General features: G+C 45.3%; 1 protein-coding gene across 1 annotated transcript in view; it reads right to left on the bottom strand.

Moving 5' to 3' along the window:
• The window catches only part of DEPTOR (DEP domain containing MTOR interacting protein), a 73,130-nt gene extending 64,177 nt beyond the window's left edge, over positions 1-8,953 (bottom strand). Inside the window, exon 1 of the mRNA XM_075706029.1 lies at positions 8,868-8,953. Coding sequence (XP_075562144.1) covers positions 8,868-8,953 — 86 coding nt within the window. The remainder of the gene's footprint in view (positions 1-8,867) is intronic.
• Between the last annotated feature and the right edge of the window lie 13,676 nt (positions 8,954-22,629).

Here is a 22,629-nt window from a genome sequence, read left to right as displayed (position 1 = left end):
GTTCCCTCACCCTGTCCTTGACCATGTGTTTCTGCCAGCTCCCTCACCCCAGTGCTGGCACTGGTCTGCCCTCATGCTGAGCCTGTTTAGAAAGTTAATTTTTTCTTATTTGGCTTCAGCTGCTTTAGTTCCCTGACCTTCTGATCCCAGACGAACACCATGCAAGTGCAAGGGAAGCAATAAGAGCAGGGCAGTAGCAGCCTGCAGTCAGATCCGCTGTATCAGAAAACCACAGCCTTAAACTGTAGTTCAGTGGCATGGGGTAAGCCAGCACCCATTTCTCCCCCCATACCTCTTCAGAGAAAGTTTTTATGTGGTCGTGCGGTAAATCAGTTTGTAAAACTGACCCAACTGAAATATCAGCCATCCAAAAGCCCTGCTGATCACTTCCCCAGTGCAGGTCACCGTACGGTGATGGTATGGTGGTGGTCCGGAGACGCTTAAGCCAGTCCAAAGAAGGGGAAGCACAGAGGAGGCAACCAGGACACAGAAACACCTATGTTGGTGTGGGTATGAGAAAGAGAGGACCACTGCTTTCAGTGGCACTACTAGCTTGAAGTTTTAGCCATCCAAACTATTAGCTCCTCTCCACTTCTCTAGCTCCAGGCATACCTGGATCCCTGCGTAGCTGTAGCATGACGAAGAGCCCAGCTGAGGGACAGAGAAATAGATGTAACAGAAGCAGACCTGCTGATGATCACTGCCTGAGGAGGCTCCTTTGGCTTCACAGGTTCCTCTAGAGCCTGAGCGAGCCTGTGACACAGTCTGTGGGTTATCTTTTCCCCTCCTCCATGCTTCCATGCAACTCAATGCTTCAGAGTTTTCAAAAAATAAAGGAGCAAGATTGCACATTGTTTTACTTCCACTCCTGCTATATAGCACTCTCCTGGCAGTGTAAGTTTAAATATTTTATTTTTCTTTAACTCTGAGATCAGTTTTATTCTTTCTACTGCAAGGAACAAAAGCATATTCACAATACAGTCATTTCTCCTTAAGGCCACAGGAAAAATGTGGGATTCAAGGGAAAGGTCAAATCTTCAAACAATTAAAAAAAAATTTAAAAATTAAAATTCATGGCTATTGTTATTTATGAAATTGATTAAAAATCCCTTCTCAGCTTTCCTTCTGCTAGCTAGTGGAGGCAAACTGCCTTTGTAAATCTGTCTCTCCATTCTATTATAATACGAATAGTCTTAGTCGAATCAGTGTAACTAAGGATCCTTGTGAGCCTGTGTTCAAATAGTTTTAAGCTGTATTTAATTCCAGTGGTTTATACATTAAAATTGTTAAATATATATGGTTTATATGTCCTGCTCTTGCTTAAGAAAAAAACCCCAACAACCCATGACTAACACGTGAAGTGTATCCTTTGCTCAACAAATGCCAGTGGTTCTGCCGAGACCTGAAGCTTTGCAGTTTCTGTCTTTATTAACCTTTAGAGTCTCGATGCAGATCTTCTTCAGGGACCAGGTACATGAACCAAACCTGCTTAGCTCTTGCTTCCTACCCAGCCTTTCATCCCCTTTGCCAGTTCTTCATCAGTTTAATCTCTCCCCACAAAAGTTTATTTTGAGGAGATGACTGTATTCAACCCTGGCCTTGAACACAGGAAGAAAACTATCTTTCAGTTAGCAAAAGGACTCACACAAGCCTGCTCTGCCAGGAAGAAAGAGGCAAAAGACTTAACCACAATACAAGGGTAACGAAAATAAAAAGCAGAATAAGTGGCAAGAAAGGTAGAAGGGCCCAGAGGCTCAGGACGGAATGTCTGAGAGCAGACCCTAAGCCAAGAGCTATCACCCAAGCCAACACTCAGTGCCTGGACACTTAGTGATGGGGATGAAGAAGTCTGCGTCAGGAACTTAGCTGGACTGCAGAGAGGCTAACGCTGCTGTGACCATATCCTTCACTTTCTTAAGTTTTACATCACAGAAAGGACTGAAATTCTTTTAAGTTTTACAATTCAAAAAGTACTGGAGTCTACAGGTATAAGAAATACCTCAATTAAAATGAGATGCACAGATTCCTGCCCAGTCCTTGTCCAATTATCCCACAGCGAAAGCTGGTTGACCTCCCTCCTGGCTTCAGTCTGGTCTCTCACTCTACAGGTACAACTTTGGAGGGAGAAAAGAGCACATCCTTTCCTGAACACAGTACCCAGAGGCCCGCACCCATCCCGGCACACACAGTGTCACCTCCACATCTCCACACCTTGGCAGTATTTTTCTCTGCACTTTCGGGATGCCACTCTTGGGCTCGGTGTCTGACCTCCCAAGGCAGAAATCCCAATCCTGACAGAGTTCCACTTTGGTTCCCCAAGTTTGGTGGCTTCACACAGACCCTCCTTCGCTGGCCAGAGCCTGCTACTGCTGCAAGAAACCACTACCAATTGCAGCCAAGATTTGTGTCGCAAGGGCTTTATTTTTCTTCAGAGCGTACAGTGCCTAACCCTGCCGGGACTTGATAAATAGCTCAAATTCCTAGGTGCTATTGCTACACAAACAGTAAATAATAATGACAAGTGATAGGAGGACTTCTCTGTCATGGTGCCAGCCTATGACCGCTGCCCCCACAGGAGCAGGGATCATGTAGTAAATGCAAAGCTAGATTGCTTTTGGCACATTAATTCTCCCTTCCCTGCACAAACATCAACAACAAAACAGTTTGCTTCACCTGTTCATGGCCAGCTCCTCTAACGTTAAATACATAAAAATATTCTTGCACATGCTAGACATATCCAAGATCCTTTGCTTGCCTGCTGACCTCTGCTAACCTGAGACAAAAGTTAATGATTGACTCCATCTGGAATGGAATACATAAAATATACAGCACAAACCACTCAAACAACATCCGCCTTCTTGTGTACACAGCGAAAGAGTGATTGCTATTTGCACATGCGTTGTTAACTACTTGATCTCTGAGTTGTGCTTCAGGAAAGCTGCTGACGGGAACGACTTATTAAAAGGCATAGCTTAAAGGAAAGAACTGAGCAAACAAAAGCCTTACATCTTGATTTCTAGAAATGTTGAATCGTCACAAATTTTACTGAAGGGCATGAGAAATTGATATTCCTGGCCCAGGAATCATATACATATATGCACATATACATATATGTATATGTGTGTGTATATATATGCATGCACGCATGCATGCTTATATACACATATGGGACTTGATATTAAAATTAGTACAGACGGGTAAGATTGAAACACATGAGAAGGTGCATCAGGTATCAAAGATGCTAGAAAAAATGAACATATAAATTTGAGAAACGTGCTTTTTATAAAATTAAAATTATTTATATTAAGTAAAATATGTAATTGGAAGTGTTGTGATAGGGTAGAGTTAGCAGGAAACTTCTTGATTTCAGAGCACTTCATTTTGCAGCTTTACTAACCTTCACTTTGAAACCTTTTCTTTCAGTGTATTACTCTGGTGGAACCTCACAGAGAAGATTGCCAATTTTTTGGTTGCTTGATTTTGGAAAACAGAATTATGAAATTATTTGGAAAGAGAGTTCTGGAACCCTCTGTTCCACAGAGATTGGATGATATAATCTCCTGTGTCCTATCCACCCTGAAGAAGTCAGCAGACAAGAGCCTTCTCAAGCCAGACAACTGAAAACTGTTTTTTTCAGGGTTAGTTTTGAGCCCAATCAGTAGCTCTTGGCTAAGGGAAATGCAGCCACTGGTGAAGAACTAAGGATGTTGCAAGAACAAGGTGCAGGGGGGTAGAAAAACACATCATCCCTTTAGGTGGAAGTACAATATTGGATTGGTTTAGGCAGATTACAAAATCTCATCTTAATGAATTCTGTCTTTAAAAATGGCACGTTTGTTTAATATCTGAAGATCGGTCAGGACCTGCCTTGAGAGGAAGTGACCTCTAGACAATTCTATATCTTAAATCCTTACATTCCTTTTAGTGTATAAGCTTACACACCTGTAGTAGTGCATCACTAGAGTGTTAATATACTTTCAAACACAGTGATAGCATTTAAAAAATTATGTAACTATATGGTTAATGTATTTCTATATTATAGCAATAATTAATGCTAAGGTTCTCTTGATTACATTTCTCTAGAAACAGTTATTGTTGTGTGCCCTGGGTTCTTTGCATCTTAGAATGCCAATGAACTTTTGAACCCTAGCACTGTGAAAAAGGTTGACTATTTATTGCTCAGAATAAGAAAAAAATTTATGGACCTGTAGGTGCTATCATCCTTCAGAAGTTAATGACTCTGAAAGTTATGCACTCCAACATATCAAGACGTTTTCTTAAAGTGATAATCTTCCTGAACTGAGACCTTTAGAAGACCAGTGAAAACTGGTTTTGACCTTTCTCTTGCAGCTTCAAAATGTATAGCTGTTTACCATGTAAAACCTCTTTTGTAAAATGAAACACATACACAAACTCTGACAAAAAGGCAAACAAATTTCTGTTGAACCGTATCTTGCATCTTGTCGCTTCTGAAAGAAAGAAAAATCTCTAAGAAACATGCTTCATATTTCCCTAAACACAAAGAAAGAAGATGCTGAATAATAAGAACTATTCTATCAAAAACACTGGCTCATCTAAGAAGTTTCCTAATTATTTACTCAACTATTTAACAGAAGTGTGAATTGGGAAAGGTGTTGCTTCTTGTAAAGGGCGGTGATAGAGAGATATCCAAAAGTCTTCAGAGACATTAAATGTCATTCAATTTACACCTACTACAGAGAGCTGCACCACATATACAATGGCAATTTCTGATTGAAAAAAAAAAAAAAAAAAGGTGCTCTTTTAATACTGCTGTTTGGTCAACTTAAGCCTGAAGACACCCTGAATGACTAAGCACATTTTCTGCAAGAAATGAGGGATTCTTGGAAGATATACCAGATTTTGGTGATAGTCTGGTATCAAGAAACAATTAGCAGACAAGGAAGACTTCAGACACCCCTGACTTGTAAGACAGGCAGCCAGCATGTGTATCAGAACATGCCCACTGAAACTGCTTTGGGTTGCCAGAGGCAAGATCAGCTCTAGGTAAGTTAATGCTCAAACCCAGACAGAGATACTTTAATCCTTCTGCCAAACAGCACTGAAATGGGCACAACCTGTTGCCTTCAGCCGGGAGGGCATGACCTTGGAATTGCTCTGCTTCTGGTAAAACTCTTGTCGACTGCAGTAGCGCTGTTACACGTCCCCGTTATTAGGCGTCCAACGATGACTACCCAAAGCACTAAGGCTGTGACATCTTCCTTCAGGCACACCCAACGAGACCGAGGAAGCTGAGGGACATTTGCTTCCCCGGGGCTGCCCCCAGGCAGGTGTTTGCAGGCAGGGACGTAGCGGGGTGGAGGCTTCAAAGGGCTCTCCCAATCCCAAGGAAGCGGAAGGCCCCCTGATCCTCTTAAGCACAGCTCGCAGCTTCTTCAGGAGATGGGTCCATGCTCATCACTTGTAACTTATGGAGCCTTTTAAGGGCAGCTCTGTTGCAGCCATCCTCAAAAGAGCGAGCTCGCTGCCGAACAGCTAGAGGGTCTCTGAAACTGCAGCAGAACCGAGGGAAGAGCTGGGTGTTTGGGTGGTCAGAGCTGTCGGGCAGCCAGAGCCCAGCAGTTTGTCCTTGCAGGGCTGTCGGTGCCTGGAGAGCCCGCAGCTGGAGCGTGCCCATCCCAGCTCTCGCCCTGCTCTTCCTAGTCTTCTGCACGGCAGCGAGAAGCTGCCAAAGGTCTGTCCTGAAGTGCCACACTGCTGAGATCTTCTCCTTTGTTTCATGGCTGTCAGCTTGATAACTAAAAGGCCTATCAAGAGCCAAACTTCAGAAGCACTCACTTTAAAAAATGCGTTCCCATTAACCAAAAGTAAGTTAGGTGTTCGCTCAACCAGCTACAGAGGACACTACCGGATGTAAAAATTTACCATGTTAGCTAAAATATAGCTCAAGGTCCTGTTTCTTTTTCCATGAGTCGCCCTACCTGTGGACCGGGATTTACATCACGGCCTCATCTCCCACAAACTGCTCAGGACCGAAGCGGGTGGGTGCAAGGCCAGTGCCAGCACATGCCAGCAGCCAGCTCCCCAGGTGCCAGCAGACATAGCACACACCGGGGCTGAGGCTCCTGACCTCGCAAAGGACAAACACAAGCAACCCAGAGACAGTAACAAGGAGAAGGAAGAAACTCTTTGGCCTCCTCCTCTCCCTCCCCTAGCCAGCATGCGCTTGCCTGGGGAGGGGAAGGGGGCACAGGGCTTCCCTCCCCACCGCGGGCGCTGCCAGTGTGCAAAGCCAGGCTCACCAAGGCGCTGCGCAGATGGCTTCAGCCCTCACTGCATGAGGAGGTCCCTGCCAGAGAGGGATGGACGTGCAGCAAACAGGCCACAGGAATGGGGGCTATGAGGCAACACGTGAGGCTGAGGCGAGACAAGCAACAGGAACTAGTCCAGTACAAGAGTGCTTTAAATACCTCCATTTGGTTGGGTTTGTGTAAGCAACACCATGCACACAGTTTCATTTTACACTTTTACTCCTAAGTTATGTGTTCATCTTGCAGTATGCAACACTTGCTCATATGCACTTTCACCCAAATACACACATAATCACCTGTCTGGCTGCATCACTCCCGCTGAGGGCTTATCTTGCATTTGTAAGCATCACTAAGAATAGAGTACAGTATGTTTCCTTGAGTGCATGTGTGTGCTGGTTTTCTATCATCTGTTTGCCTGCCCCAAAGGCTGCTGAGATAGCCTGTCTTTGATCCTGAAAACCCTCCAGGCTTTCATTGAGCCTTAACAATTTTACACTTATCTTGGACGGGGAAAGGGAAACTTTAAATGCAGGGTTGGCTAAAACTTGTCTACTGTCCAGTTTTCTATCACTTATTTTGTGGCTTTTATTGCCCGACAGAGAAACAGAACAAAGTTAACAAAAAACTGGGGGAAGAGAGACAATTTTGGGTGCAGTTTCACAAAACGGTTCCAGCTGACGCAACACCTCACTGCTGCTGAAATGGGAGATCTCGCTTCTTCTCCTCTATCTCCTCTTCTTGCTCCTGGCTCCACATTCCCACCACCTATCTTCTATGGGTTTTGGCAGTCAGCAGATGAGAAAACTAACCTACCTGCCCGATGGCCACATTGGATCTGCTCCCAAGAAGTGTAAGAAGTACACGAGCAGGCATGAGGGAGGAGGTGGAACTACACAGCCGGGAGTGGGGAGTAGGAACAGGGTCAGGGGGAGAGGGATCTCCCCATTCAGCAGTAGCTAGACATTATGCAGGCTGAGTTGTTCATGAAACCACAGACCGAAGAGATCTAGGCCACCTCCTACAGATTTGCAAAGGAATGTCCATAGGTAACTCCACAGGATGGGGAATAATTATTTTGTATCTGTAGATCACCCTGCTCAAAAATAGCACCATGTTTCATTACCTTAATAAATAAGATGACAAATGTCATCCTTGGTTGCGAGACCAATGAGCGGATTTTAGGAGTCAGATTTGTTGAAGTTTCCTCAGCCTTCTCCTTAGGGAAAGACTGCAAAGCTTGTGTTTTTACATTTAACTACGAGGTATATAGAAAGACTTAACATGATTTTAACAGAATTTTGTATTAGCCTTGAATCAACAACTTCTCGTGAGATAAATTAGGAACAGTAGTATTCTTATCAGGGGCTTGGACAAACCACTCAGCAGTAAGTCCACCATGCAGAACATGCATGCCAGTGCACCCTGTCACCCTAGGTTTCACTTCAGGCCACTCCGAGGAGGAATCTCAAGCTTGGAGCAGACACTGGTGTGTTCTAGAGCCAGACCACTAAAACAACGTTTACTCCCCAAACATGGATGTCAGTGGCGTGCATCACAAGGTGTCAATGGTCCTTACCGTGTGAATGTGACCAGTAACAACGTCAGTGTCTGTACTAGCGGCAATGATGGCACCTCCCCAATCAAGCAACATTTCTACCATGTTGCAGTGTTTGTCTGGCTTTTGAGCAAAAAGTTCAAAGAAAATTCAAGCAAAAACTGCTGGGAAAATATTTTTACAATCTCTTTCTAGTTACATGTGTAACAAACAACAATAATAGGATTTTTCTTCCAGAATCACAAGATGTTCCATCAACAAAACGAAAGCCTTAGAATTTCTTTTTCTCCTCTGTAGCGTATGGGTACAGATGGCACACTAAATACATCACAGAAATTAAAAATGAACAGAGTCAGGCATTTTTGTTAACGGTTTCTGCGCTGCACACAACTCCAGTCACAGTTCATTACTGATGGTGCTGCCAGCAGGGATCCCCTTCCATCTGCCGGGACCAGCTGATGCAGCCAGGAGCAGCCCCTGGGGCCGGGAGCAGCCCTGCGGGCCGCGGCCCGGCGCCGCTGCGGGAGCGCACACGGGGCTGCGCAGGAGCGGCTCCCTGCGCCCCGCTCACTGCTCGCCGGAGCGCTGAGGCGCTACCGCTTGAGGTTTGTTTGGGGGGGTGTTAATCTTTAAAGATGCAACTCTCCTTCGGCATCGCCTGATCCCTCTAGGGATCCAGCAGCCTTTCCCCCAGACGCCTCCTGTCCCACGCAGGCGAGCAAAGCTGCCCGGGGCAGAAGACCCCCGAGGTGGGGACTTACCCCCCCCCCCCGGGCTCGCAGCGCCGGCTGCCATCTCCCCTCCTCCTCCTCCTCCTCTTCCTCCCCCTCCTCCTCGCTGCGGAAAGCGGGGCCGGAGCCCGGGGACGCGCTGGAAGCAGAGCAGGTGCTCCGGTGCAAGGGAAAGCCCGAGGGCACAGACCCTCGCCCTCCGCCCCGCAGATCCCCCTCCCCCCTTCAGGGGGGCTGCTGCGGACCCCCGGGTACGTGTCCCCGGCAGGGCGGGGGGCAGTTACCGCTTACCGGAGCTGCTCGCCGGTGAGCAGGACCTCGGCCATGTGCTCCAGCTCCGCCGCTTTCTGCTGCATGCTGCTCATGCCCTCCTCCATCGCCGCCGGCCTGCGGGCACAGCACCGCCGGCTGAGGGGGCCCGGGGACCCGCCGCCCCCGCCGCCCCCGCTGCCAGCTCCGGGGGGCGCCCCCCGCCCGGCCCCGCGGCCGCCCCCTCCCCGCCGGGCTGGGGGGGCGGCGGCAGCCTCCCCCCGCCGCTTCGGCTCACCTGAGCGGGGCAGGTCACTTTTCCCCTCGGCAGGCTCCGATCCCCCCCCCCCCCCGCTTCCCGTGTTATTGTGTCACAGGCAGGCGGAGAAACGCACGGCTGGAGCCGCCGCCGCCGCAGCCAGCCTCGCCGAGGCAGCAGCGTCCCCCCCCGGCTGTCGCACGGCAGGGTCGGCGCTGCCCGGCCCCGCGGGAAGGGGCCGGCTCCCCGCCGGGGGCTGCGAGCCAAGCGCCTGCCGCCGCCCGGGCTCCGCGCCGGCCCCGCTGCGGCGAGGGCGGCCCCGCCGCTCCCCTCCCCGCCTGCCCCGGGGCGGGCGGGGGCAGAAGGCGGCCGCGCACGGGGGAGCCGCGCTCCCCACCCGTGACCGCCTGCCCGCGGGCGCAGAGTGCCCCGCGGGGCCGCCGCAGGCCGGGCTGCGCGGAGGGGCAGCGCCGGGGGCGGGCGGGCCGGCTGTGCGGGCTGGGCTCCGGGCTCCGGGCTCCGGGCTCCGGGCTCCGGCTGTGCGGGCTGGGCTCCGGGCTCCGGGCTCCGGGCTCCGGCTGTGCGGGCTGGGCTCCGGGCTCCGGGCTCCGGGCTCCGGGCTCCGGCTGTGCGGGCTGGGCTCCGGGCTCCGGGCTCCGGGCTCCGGCTGTGCGGGCTGGGCTCCGGGCTCCGGGCTCCGGGCTCCGGGCTCCGGGCTCCGGCTGTGCGGGCTTGGGCGCCGGGCTCCGGTGGCGCCCCGGCAGGCGGCCCCGCGGCACGGCCGGGCGGAGCGGGAGCTCCCGGTCCCGATGTTCACCCTCAAAAATTGCCGCTGCTCTCCCACCGCCCTGATTTCTGCTCATCTGCTCCCCAGGGGTTGTTCTCAGACACCGGTCCCCAGCCCACCTCACCTCTTTGTCTCCAGGCGACGGTGGATGCAGAATTCCTGAGAGGGCAGGGGCGCGTTTCTCACAGCATTTGGTCTTGGCAATGGGAAGTGCAAGGTCATGAGCGCTGTTTGTCAACGTTTTTGATGGGGGAAAAAAAAAAAAACAGCCTTTTTTAAAAAAAGTCCCGAAGGCATCATCTGCAGTGGTCCAACCCCGGTTTTCACTTAGAAACACGTGCAATTAATCATAGAATCATAGAATCGTTTAGGTTGGAAAAGACCTTTAAGATCATCCAGTCCAACCATTAACCTACACTACCAAGTCCACACTAAACCAATCAAGGGTAGACTAGACTAAACCATGTCCCCAAGTGCCACATCTACCCGTTTTTTGAACACCTCCAGGGATGGTGACTCCACCACCTCTCTGGGCAGCCTGTTCCAATGCTTGACCACCCTTTCCGTAAAGAAATTTTTCCTAATTTCCAACCTAAACCTCCCCTGGAGCAGCTTAAGCCCATTTCCTCTCGTCCTATCGCTAACTACTTGGGAGAAGAGACCAACACCCCCCTCACTACATTAAGATACACCTTGCTTGCCTACTTATTGCCTTTATTTCTGCCTGCACATACTCCGTGTGCATGGAAATTGCATATGCTTAAGCATTTGCAATATCGTCATCGATTCAGGACCAAGACGACAGATTCAGAACCAAGAGAAGAATTAAGAGGGAACCAAGTGAACCTAGTAGTAACCAGGCTGCAGACAAGGGGAAGGACGTGATTCTTTGCATGGCCCATAGTAGGCTTGCGGTATGTATTACCAAACGAGGCTCTGGGTGTAAAAGAATGGTCTTGGAGTCAAGGAAAAAAATGGACAAGTACTTGGAAAAGAAATCTACAGAGGGTTACTAAGCAGACAGCAGCCACATCCAGCTCAGGAAATTCTCTTCTAAAAATTATTTCAACCCAGTATAGTTGTTTTAATGAGCACCTTTGCAGGTCTCAAAGAGCACTAGAAATCCATGGCTGGCAAAGGGAGAAAAAGAGAATCTGCCTTCCTTTCATTTGTGGAATGGGCCAGGGAGAGAGGTCACCTTAGGACTGTAAACACTGCAGCTTGGGCTTGCTTGCTGTAAATTCGGAAGACATGCATTTAATCTGAACACTTGCAAACACCCTCTAATTCCACTCATACTGCAAACATACAAAGTATAGATTCACAGAGCTGGAAACAAAAAGGGAATTGAAACAACCATCTCATCTGACTTTATCTTTAGGACAAAGAATTTACACAGTCATTTTTATGAAGCACTTTATCACATGACTGAAGGAAAGACAATTTCAGGAGAATGTTATTGTACATTGCAGACCATTTCTGGGTAAGCCCTCAGCTCCATCACCTGGGTTTGGCTGATTCAGCTGTTCACCACTGCTAAAAGGGGATACACCATTCTCGGCTCCAGCAGCACAATCTGCAATGTGTCTTATGCTAGTTTTCCCACTTTTGGGACCTCTGCTTGCTGCAATTCAATTCACTAAGCAGGCAGAAGAGTACCAGAAAGTGGAGAGTTTCTTCTGGGCTCTTGAGCGGAGCTGTGCAGATGGCTGTAGGGTCCAACGAGCACCAGAGCCAGCACTGAGGTGGAGTGAGCCCGGGCAGCTTGGAGCAGGAACAAAACAGGAGGAAGAGGGAGATCAAAAGGGGGAAGAAGCTGTCTTTCAGCAGCGACAAGCTATCGGCTTGACTCAGGGTGCTTGTGGGGCTGCAGCCTGAAATGCATATCTTTCCTTGCACGGTCTTGCAACTTGGAAAATGCAGGCCAGTGCAATTTCCTGTACCAAATTATTTAATGATTATACACGGCCATGTTTGCCTTTGCGCAATGATATCCCATTTGTAATTTGTTCCACATGTTCACACTGAAATTTCTTACAGTTACAGTGTGCCTAAGAGGAGGGAATTGGGTATCAGTCACTCCAAGCCTGCTGTCACCCCAAAATGGTTAATTAACGTAACCCCAAAGGGTCACATTTCAGCCAAAAGCCAGTAATGAGCTACATAAAATAACCTGTTTAGATGTTTGTAGCTTGTTTGTTTTTAATGTACAGGCTGCTGTAGAACATAAGGTCTAGCAAAAGATTAAATTGTCTTGACCCTTCCTCCCAGGGGAGACTGGCCACAAAGACTAAGAAGATCCTTTAAGCGGTGGGACAGCATGTGCAGAGCCTGAAATCCTGAGAGCAAGAGAGAGAGACATCCCTCTGAGGTAGCCTCCGGGAAGTGGATTGATTTCTTTTTTATAAATGTAGGATCAATTTTAGGAGCTGGTGTCTATTTTAGATATGAATACATACTTGCATTTTACCTTATCATGGCTGGAGTTAAGGGAGATGAAGGTAGCTAGCTGACTGTAAGGCATTCCTCAGCCAAGAGCGTGACAGATCTTTGAGCCGGAGCCCTGGGACACTTTAAAACTCATCTTCCACAACATCAAGAGGGTAAGAAGAGCCGCATAGGTCTGGTGGAGAGGTGGTACCAAAGGTATGAGGGGAAGCTCAAGTGTCTTCCAGTGACTTTTGATGACGCTGGAGGCTCTCTGGCATGCAGTAAGGTATTGGGCTACACCTTTGAAGCCCCAAGGTCATGACACTCTGTGGAACATCATGCATGAATAGGGACATTGTATTGGAGTACTGGTTTTAGAAAACATTCTAGTAATTTGTATAAACTTTCTTATCTCACTGAGTAAATGCCCAAGTGGTGAAATGCTAAATGTTTATGTAGTGAAATAAGAATATTGCTTTTGCTGCTTTAAAAAATATTGCATCTGTGGCCTACATTTTGACTTCATAAATTAACCTGAGATTTGGTAAATCAATTCTTTAGTCTCACCAATTAATTTTCTGCAAGCTTATTTTAGCGTGAGACATTCACCTGAAAAAATTACCAATATTCATGTGTGTACTTCTCATTTCTCCTACAGCATTGTTCATGAGTCTCACATAAGGTTGTCTTTCCCTTGCTGTGATGACTAGAGCTTTTTAAACAGGAAAATGACAGACAAATCATTAAGGCATTGATCCCCTCATGCAAAAGATGGTGAAGCACTTCAGGGAGAAAAGGCATTAGCAGGTGAGCTGTTCAATGGGTTAACAGTTTTGTTTTTCCTAACATCTTTTGTGTAAGAACCAGCATTATGTCAGCATCAAATTTAAAAATACTTGGTCTCTCTCTTACTGAGGAAGACAAATACAAAATAGGTTTTTGGCTTTTAAGTTGGCCTTTCATTTAAGTAAGTCTTGCAACACTCATGGAAAATTAGTGTGGGGTTTTTTTTCTATATTCCCATGCTTATTTGCAAAGAGAGGTCACTTGTCTTTGTGTTTCAACTGGTTCACTTCCTCAGCACTGGGGGCCTGGCAAGGGGAACCAGAGGAACTACCAGGTATTGTCCAGTCTCCCCTCTTTTCAGGCTATGCACAATAGTGTTTCCCACTCTTGGCAGTGCAGAGATTACATTCATTGCTGCTCATTTGCTGCTCTAAATTCGAACAATTTAAGTTGTCTGCTAGGAACCGGTCAGAAGAATCAGTGCCTGTGTGATTCAAAGAACCGAGTGCATCTGGCCAAGCTAATTTTAGTCTTGTGATAAACCACAGGAAAAGTTAGTAAGTTTTCAGCAAAAAAAATGGTATGTTTTAAACTTCTCTTTTTTTATTATAACATCCAAGTTCCTGCAAAAGCCACCATGGTGAGATAACAGGACAAATTTATCACAATCTGTCCAACATTTCAGCACTAGAGTGAGACCCATATCTGTTTAGATTCTTACATTTCACATGTCACTGACCTGGTAATTGTTGTAATAGTAAGCTGAAGTGCAGAGAAAAAGGCATTTTGATCCTGAGATATGCAGAGACAATCTGAAAGGGGCTTTCTAAGCCTGTCCTTACTCAGCTTTTCCATTTTGTATTAAATGTTCAAACACTCACTGGGCCAGACACAGATAGTGAGATTCCTGTGCAGACTGACAGCTAAAGCATGACCAAGAGATGGGTACATGTTTTAGTGCTTGCTCCTGTGAACAGATAAATATTTTATGGAAACAAACAGCTTCAATAAGATAAAAGATCAGAGATTCGCATCAAACCAGTAGACCCAGTAACTCAAGTTGACAGTATGGTCTGCTAAACCAGCATTTTGTACTGCCCAATGCCAGTGATGCCATTTGTTCTATACACTTGAGTCCCTCTACTTATTTATTGCACCTAGAATATTTTCTAATTCCTCTTATTTCACATATTCAGTAGTTTTGCAATAATGTCTAATTTTGAGCATCACAAAGATATTTACCTGTCAAAAAGCACCTGTAAAACTGGCTGAAACCTTAATGCTTGAAGATTTCATATGTATTTCCAGTAGCTCTTTTTTGGTTTGTTTTCTCTTTCTTTTATTCTGCATTTAACTGGTAGCAATTACGAACTCATTCAGCCTGAGCTATGTCTACATCCTATGTTTAGCCCAGGTTGTAGTCCAGGGCTTTTGTAGTATCCAGCTTAGTGCACGGGCTGGGAGGTGCGAGTCAGCTGCGAAGTGTGACTAAGCTGGAAAGGAACTGCTTTCTAAACCACATCTCAAGTGTGAAGACAACACCTACTAGCTAAGTGGTAAAAGCCAGCTTCTGAAGCTGTCCCCCAGCTATATCTGTGTTAATGCGCTCTGATGTCTGGTTGCAAGATCAAAAAGGTTTGCTTAAACCGCTGTGGCTTGAACTGACGGTTTGACTCTGCACTGTAACTGGCCCTGAACGCGCAGGCACTTTTTTTTTTTCTCCTTTGGGGGGCAACACCTAAGAGCTGAGATTCAGTCTAAGACGCTGTTCCTTACTAGTCCTTTGCTACCTACTCCTCCTTCTCAGCCCAAGTTTCTGCTGACTGTTGCTCTTTCCACGCTGCCCGTGGTGGAGCGCGCTCTACCTTAGGCGATCTGGCTCTTCCGTGCCCCAGAGTGAGCTCCACAACCAGGGTTTGGGGTGGGTGGTGGGTGCAAGCATGTGGTGCGCACATATCTGTGGATATGTGGTTCTGGTGGCAGGAACAGATGCAAACAGTTTGACAGGATGCCAAACAGCTGCTGCCATGAGATACAGAATCATACTCCCCGATGACTGATGAGGCTTTTAATAAAGAAAAACAGTCTTTGTCAAACAGTAGCCTACAAAGCAGAGGTTTCAGCGTTGTCTCCATCCTTAACCACATCACATCCTGTCGTTAGGTGAGGCTGTGCGGCACGCAGACATCCCGGGGCTGAGGAACACCCGCCAGCGAAGCTGCTCCTCCGCTGACAGGCCTCTTTGGGGCGCAGCCGGCAGGCACGGCACATTTATGTGCCACCATTGCTGCGAGACATCAGAAATGCTACAAACCAGCGGCATCACTCAGCTCCACTGGGATAATCACCACCAGCAGCCACTCTTGGGTCACCTAACTCTGGTCTGGTCTTGTCTGTGAAATAAACTGTTTCCAGTAGATATGTTCTTAATCACTCTGCCACCCTGTGGTCCTTTCAGGAAATAATGAAAATACCTGTTAGAAAATCGTCATGAATTGATGCTCGACAAAAGAAAAAGACTGCTAAATGAAGCTAATGGTAATTTTACAAGGGAATAATCTTTAGACAATATAATTTTTGCAGGGGATTACAAATACAAACATACCTGAGTCCATCATTAATTTCCCTCCACAATGAACACTGACATAACTACCCAATCTAGTCAAAATGAAAAATTCAAGCCAGTAAAATGCTAGACAGGTCAATATTCTCTTTTATGAAAGCATCTTGCAAAGAAGCATTTGTCTGGGACCTCCTGGGTTCTCAAAATATTTACAGATCTCTTGGGAGTGCTGAAGCAATGAAATAAACTCAGTAGAACATGTTTCTAAAATAAATCAGATACCACGTTGCACTGAGATACATTAAAATGATTGGATATGACCAATCCCTTTACTGAGACAAAGAGAAGGCATTTTTGGTGCTACAGAGAACCAGAATTCTTTGCTGCAGGGAAATTGGGTGCCAAAGGAATGAGTGGAAGGAGGCACCAACAGACACAACTGGGATGAAGCAGAAGCATAGCAAGGCTTTCTCATAAGAACAAATTCAGGTCTCTTGAAATACAGAACCTGGTAATAATATTGCCGAGGGTGAACTGTACTGGGAACACTGTCCTGCTCTCAACATCTCAGCAGAAAAAAAAGCATCCGAAAATCGGTCTGTTGCTGCATCTGGGAAGAGCTTCACCAAGGTGAGTTCACCCAGGGAAGTAGGGTAAAATGAGGAGAAAAAGGTACAGGAAAGAGCCATGAAGAGAAAAGGAATGGGGAGAGACGAGTCCCACTAAGAAGAGAGGTGGGACTTGAACTGAAGAAAAGAGGAGGGGAGAGAATCAGGAAGGGAAGAGAAGAAGCTGGAAGGAAGACAGCAGCAACAGAGCCAGGCTGAGGTAGGAGGTGGAAGGAATAAATTGTCTTTGCAATGTCCCTCAGAGCTTTTCCCCTCTGTATTACGCTCTCTTCACAGCGGGACGCTGCCTGTCTCCACAGCAACCCGCAGAGAGACGAGACCTTTCCTCCTTGTCTGCATTGACTCCTCTCTCTGGAGAGGAACCCTCCAAATCGTCACTCTTAAAGATGTCAGTATAGAAAACTGGCCTGTAAGCACCTCAAGTGACCCACTTACTGCACGTCCCCACCACGGAATAGGATCAGCTACACCTGTACTTTCCGTGTAACCCAATTTGGCAGACCCCAGCTCCTACTCCCCCAGGAATGGAAGTTGCATTGAATTTTTAATTAAAGATTTCTAATTTTCTTAATTGCCTTCGATGTTTCTCTCATTCAAATTGTTAAATTTTGGGGGAAAACTCATGTAGCTCTCCAAAGAGGGCTTGAAGGGCAGTATCTCCCCTCAAGCCTCACACAGCATCTCTTCTCAAGCAGTTCATGATGAGAGCAGCCTCATCATCCACTTACCAAACAATTTCTGGAGGAAAGGCAATTCTGTTAGGTAAGGTCCATGCCAAAACTGGTGACCCAGCTTCCAACACCTAGAAGGGAGAAGATGAGAGGACAAGGATCTCTCCTCACTGTACAGGCAATGAAGTTATTTTCCGAGTTGAGAGTCACTGCAGATCTGAGAGGCCAAAACATCTGATGAATGGAAAGTTACTTCTGTTGTCCTGGTTATAGCTTACCACATGATGTCAAATTGTTCAGCTTCTCAAGACATTGATATCCCTTGTGATATACTCACTACTAATCATTACTCACAGAGTTGTAAGAAAAAAATTCCAGCTACTCATTGACACAGTGATTACAATGGAAAAATATCTGGCCTGATGACAAGCTCTAGTATTCAGCAGCAGGAAAAAAAAAACCCCTACAGATGGTTAGGATCTACACAGAAAAAAAAAAATATCAAAAATATAATTGATACAGAACATTCATTCTTTAGGTATAGGCCCTAGTAATACCCGATGAGGGGGGTAGACGGAAATCTTCAGGACAAAGTGCTTCCTGCAGAGATGTCTGCAAAGTTTTTTGCACTTTCTTGCCTAGCATATGGTTTGGGGCTAAAAAGGACATGGGACTAGAAGGACTCCTAGGTATATTGGGGAGCAGGATGGGAAGGGGCTAGTCTGTTCATCTTACATTTCAGCACCAGGAGGAAAGTTGAGAATGACAAAACTGAGCTAACTGGTAATTCTTGGAAGGCTCCAGCCTGAGATGTCATTATTCAACATGACTGAGGGTGAGACTGGAAGGCCCTACAAGCAGAAACAAGAGAAACAACTAGAATTTAACAGAGCCAGATATTTGTTCTGTAGTTTATAGATCACAGCAACACTGAGGGTTTTGAACAGAATTTTTATCATGCTCATTTGTATTGTTTGAATTTTTCCCTGTGTAAGGCTTCTGATCCTTTTGTTACAGGAGCTTTTCCTATATTGGCTTCTTCGTGGTCCTCATTCGAGTTTTCATCCTGCTATTTTTACTGTCATTTTCCTGTCACACTTCCATTGTTTGCTCTTCACAAATAAAATATTTGATGCATCTTCCTGGGTTTTTTATATTTTGCGTAATATAGCTATGGTTTTCACATTAATTAATTTATTTATTTTAGAATCATACAGATATTATATGTATGTAGTTTGCTGGCATATACTTGTAATGCTTAGCCCTAGCAATGTCTCAAAAAATAATAATACATTAACTGCAAAAAAACTTTCTGAGGTTACTACTATGCAGATATTAGTTAATCAAGAAGTGAGACGATATGATTTCTTGCCAGATGACACATGCTGATGTTTAGTATGTCGCTATTAATAAGGTCTCCAGACTGAGCCTTGAAATTAGCCACAAAACACTCTACACAGTATTGAAGAAAAAATTGCATTTAATTCCATTTATTTATAGACATTTATCTCCTAGATACTAATGATAACACTGTTTCAAATAATTTTAGCAGTAGGTGTATCGTGATTAAATTTTAGGGCCCGCAGCAATGTATTGCTATTAATTTTCCCAACTAGCAGAATCAGCTGAGTCTGAATTACAATTTTTGCTGTGGCAGAAGCACTCTGGAGATCTATCCAGAAAACGTACACGGAGCAAAAGACTTTCATGGTGTACTCATGCATTAAATGGCATGCACTGTCATATATTCTAAATCTAAAAGGGATTGTGTCCGTATAATTAATCTAGTCTTGAAAAAAATGTCCTGCTCTTTCATGCCAATGTTAACAGAAATCATAGCACCTTCCCACCCGTTGCACCAGTGTTTACACTGTGAGGACACGCTCTGTAGCTAAGAATGTCCTGGCTGACTGCCTGAGACTGGGAGATGCTATGACTGTAGGCTGGGTACCAGCTCGTTCAGGTTTACCCCACCTTATCACGAATGACATCAGTGTGGCATGACCGATTCTCTGGCTTTGTTTGCAATTACATACGCTGTCCTCGCAGAGAAACGACATAACAACAAAACAGGTATCTAAGCACTAGTTGTCTCGTAAGCAGTGGGCATCTGGGTTCTTGTTTGTCACAGCTATGTACTGTGAAATTCTCAAAGTAATCTCCTAACTGTGTTGATGGTGTTTGTGCTCCGGCTATTTTGGCATGTGCTCTCCAGCTTTATGCTTGAGTGTTTCTTCTCCACTGTTTCCAGCACAGAAGCAATTTTACGTCACTGAGATACTCCAAGCTATTGTATAGTTTACACAAATATTTAGGCTCAGTTACAACTATTTATTTTCTCCTAATTTGAATATAACTGGTTTGCACCTCCCTGTTGGCCTATTAAGAGTGACAAGACAGCACTTATCTGAGGTAGTAATGAGCTATCTGGTTATTCTACTAATTGGCTGAATTTTTCCCTGTTTGAGTCTTGGACTCATTATCTCCTGTTTTGTGGTGCTTTGCTGGCTGACATCATCAGGTATGACAGTTTTACTGGAACATACTACAATCAATGCCTGGAACACAGAATATGCAAGCCATTGCTTTGCTATTTTAGCTATTCATTAAAAAAAAAGGAAAAAACAAAAGGAAAAATATGTCTAACTCAATAACCAACTCCAATGGACAGCAGAAGAGCATGTGCTTTGGTGATTTAGGGGGTCTGAATTTATTTAGGGTCCTGAGCTATGACTAAAACCTGAACACTGTGATTAACAGAGACAAGCACGTCTAACCTTTATCAATTTGTCTAACTCTTTTATGGATCGCACTCTTTTGACTTCCACCACACATCACAAGTTCTACAAAGTGTTGCACAGAAAGGTCTTCTCTCCTGTTATCCATAACTTACTTTCTGTTAATTTCAGCGGTATTCCCCAGTTCTTACGTTTGAGACAGACTAGACAATCATTATTCAAGATATGTGTGTACCATGGATTTATACAATGGCATAATTATATTTTCTGTTTTGTTTTTTTTTTTTTTTTCCTCTTTCTTGTTTTCCTAGGAAGGAAATGTAGCACATTCACTGTAGACAGTTATTCTCCCAGTGTCTCACAGGAGCCCGCGACATGCGGAAACGGCAGTCAGAGCTCTTGTGCTCTAACTCCAGTCACACCTGCAGGTCCAGCTGCCACAGTCACCTTCTGTGTTGAAGCACAATGGGCACATTCACTGACAGGTATTTCTAGACAATGAGAAACTGTCATTTAATGGGTGAAAATGTAACATACATGCTAATTTTAAATATTGCAGATGGCATTTCAGCTGAAAAAATAAATCCTTGAACTTTCATGAGTTTTGTGAGGCTTTAATCAAACTGAGCCTCTCTTGTGGAACAATCTCCAAGAACTGTAACTGTGTAATTATCACCAGGCTGGTAACATGTTATGGTATTCAACTTTGGTGCTGTGCCAATTCTTTCAGTGCTGGCTTTATTATCTTTTTATTTTTACAGCTACCTATGTTGTGCTTTGAAAGACATTCAGAAGTTTCTAGGGTGTACATCTTTCTTTGACATTTAAACACTCCATTTCATGTAGCCCAATTTATTCACTGCATTTTACTGTAGATCTCCCAAGCATTTGAACTGAAATCACACCTGGGAAGTCATCCTCCTAACATGCTGCCTGATGACTAGAGCCTGACACTGGTAATGTGCACTGTTACAACATACGTTATCTTGCGGTTCATTGTTTTATGTCTTAGTTGTGGAGCTTTGGAGTTGTTTGAACTTCCTTTCTTTGATTTGTCACAGCTGCCCTTCATTTATTTTGCTGTTTGCATCCTTGATGTTTGAGTCCTGGGAAACATTATACAGGGCCAGGAACTTCAAAGGCAAGACTATAATAATCTTCAACAATCCATTTTTTGTTTTGCTAACTTCACTCAACATTAGTCAACCAGATTCGGTTAACGCTAATTTCCATTAACATCAGTCAATTGAAAACCTACACCAAAGCTTATCTTGCTTGAGACTTGACTTCATTCCTGCCTCCCCTCGCCAACCCAGCTGAGGATGCAGGCTATTTAGCAGTTCAGTCTACTTCTCCCTTATATTGAGACCTGTTAAAAGAGGTGTACCTCTCAGCTGTACGCTCACAGCAGCCACTTAAAGCCTCACATGTGCACCTGGGGGGACTGACTTCAGCTGGTGATCAGTTAAATTGGGATGGTTGAATTAATTGCTTCCTTAACTTTTTCTTTCGTTCTGCTGCAGGAGAGTTTCACACCTGCTTGTACCATGATGTTTCATGCTCCTGAACCCTGACAGTTTTAGCCCACCATACCAGCTCAAAGTGAAAACAGTACTCATTTATGCTACAGCAACCCTAGAGCAAATAAATAATCCCAGAGCATCATTAAAAAATAATTTCAGGATCCTACCAAGTTCCCTTACCATACCATGCATTTCCTTATAAATTGACAGCAACATTGATACTTCAGCATCTTCTCATTTTCTCTGCAATCCAAATTCACTGAATGATTCATCTGTGTTTCAAGAAACCAGCTTCATGAGTTCCTATGCAAATCAGTTTTTGCCAGTTAGGTCACTGCTCTAAAGCATTCTCAGTGAAAAGAGAAGCATAATACAAGTCATTTCCTGAGACATGAGCCATGTTTCTTATAGATCTATGTCCATGTTCTCGCTGATAGGCCAGTTGGCCGCTGCCTCTCAGAATGGATCAGAGCTGCTTTCCCATAAGTAGGGGCTCAAATACATTGTCCAGCCACTGATTTCCACAAAGCTTCTAGGAACTTTACCTCCCAAATTTGCCTGAACTTGAACACAAACTTCCACAGTGGTCAGTGAGGGACAGGCAGAGAAAGATGGCAAGCAGCACAAGCATATACATTTCAGCTCCTTAGGAAATAAGATAAAGAGCATCTACAACCAGAACTACTAGGATAAACAAAACTGGCTGGAAAAATTAATAACTAGTACAAACGTTCCTGACCACAGATCAGTGCCAGCTCCTGAATAACATTCAGTGATTTTCTTCCCATTGGATTTCTGTTATGTAGCAGAGCTCTTAAGATACAAACTCCATGAATTCATGCCTTGGATTCAGTTCCTTGGCTTCATCAGAATCTCTTTTTTATTCCACAGACTAAAAAGAAGAAAGGAGAAGAAGCAGGCATGCAAGGTCACTGGGAAATTGCACAAATTAAGGTATAAATTAAAACCAGCATAATTAAGCTGCTATTTAAACAGTTAGTAACTGTGTAAGCATTTACTTGGTAGAACTGTGATTTTCGGGTTTACCTGAGAGGTGTGCAGGAACAGATTTACATTAAAGCAAAATGTAACAGTCTCAGATAAGGCTATACACATATCAGTTTGTACATACACAATAGTAGAAACTAGTCAAAGTCAGAGTGCCTCAGGTTTCCTGTGTACACAATGACTGTAATTCCACCTTCCAGTAACTGAAATAAAACCTGAAAATACAATAGATGGCTGAGTCTTTCAACGAGCCACTGCACATGTGATAGAGGTAACTGCCTCATTACTTCAGTCAAAGTTTTCTCCAAGGCCAGTTGCCTCGCTGGCACCACTCAGGCAAAGGACCTTCTGAAGGCAGAAGATGCCTGACTCAGTCACATGTAACAAGAGTTGCTCTCTGCCAGGCTGGG

This window comes from Pelecanus crispus, chromosome 2 (genome assembly GCF_030463565.1).
Source record: "Pelecanus crispus isolate bPelCri1 chromosome 2, bPelCri1.pri, whole genome shotgun sequence".
In the NCBI taxonomy this organism is placed as follows: domain Eukaryota; kingdom Metazoa; phylum Chordata; class Aves; order Pelecaniformes; family Pelecanidae; genus Pelecanus; species Pelecanus crispus.
This window is presented reverse-complemented; position numbering and strand designations above follow the sequence as displayed.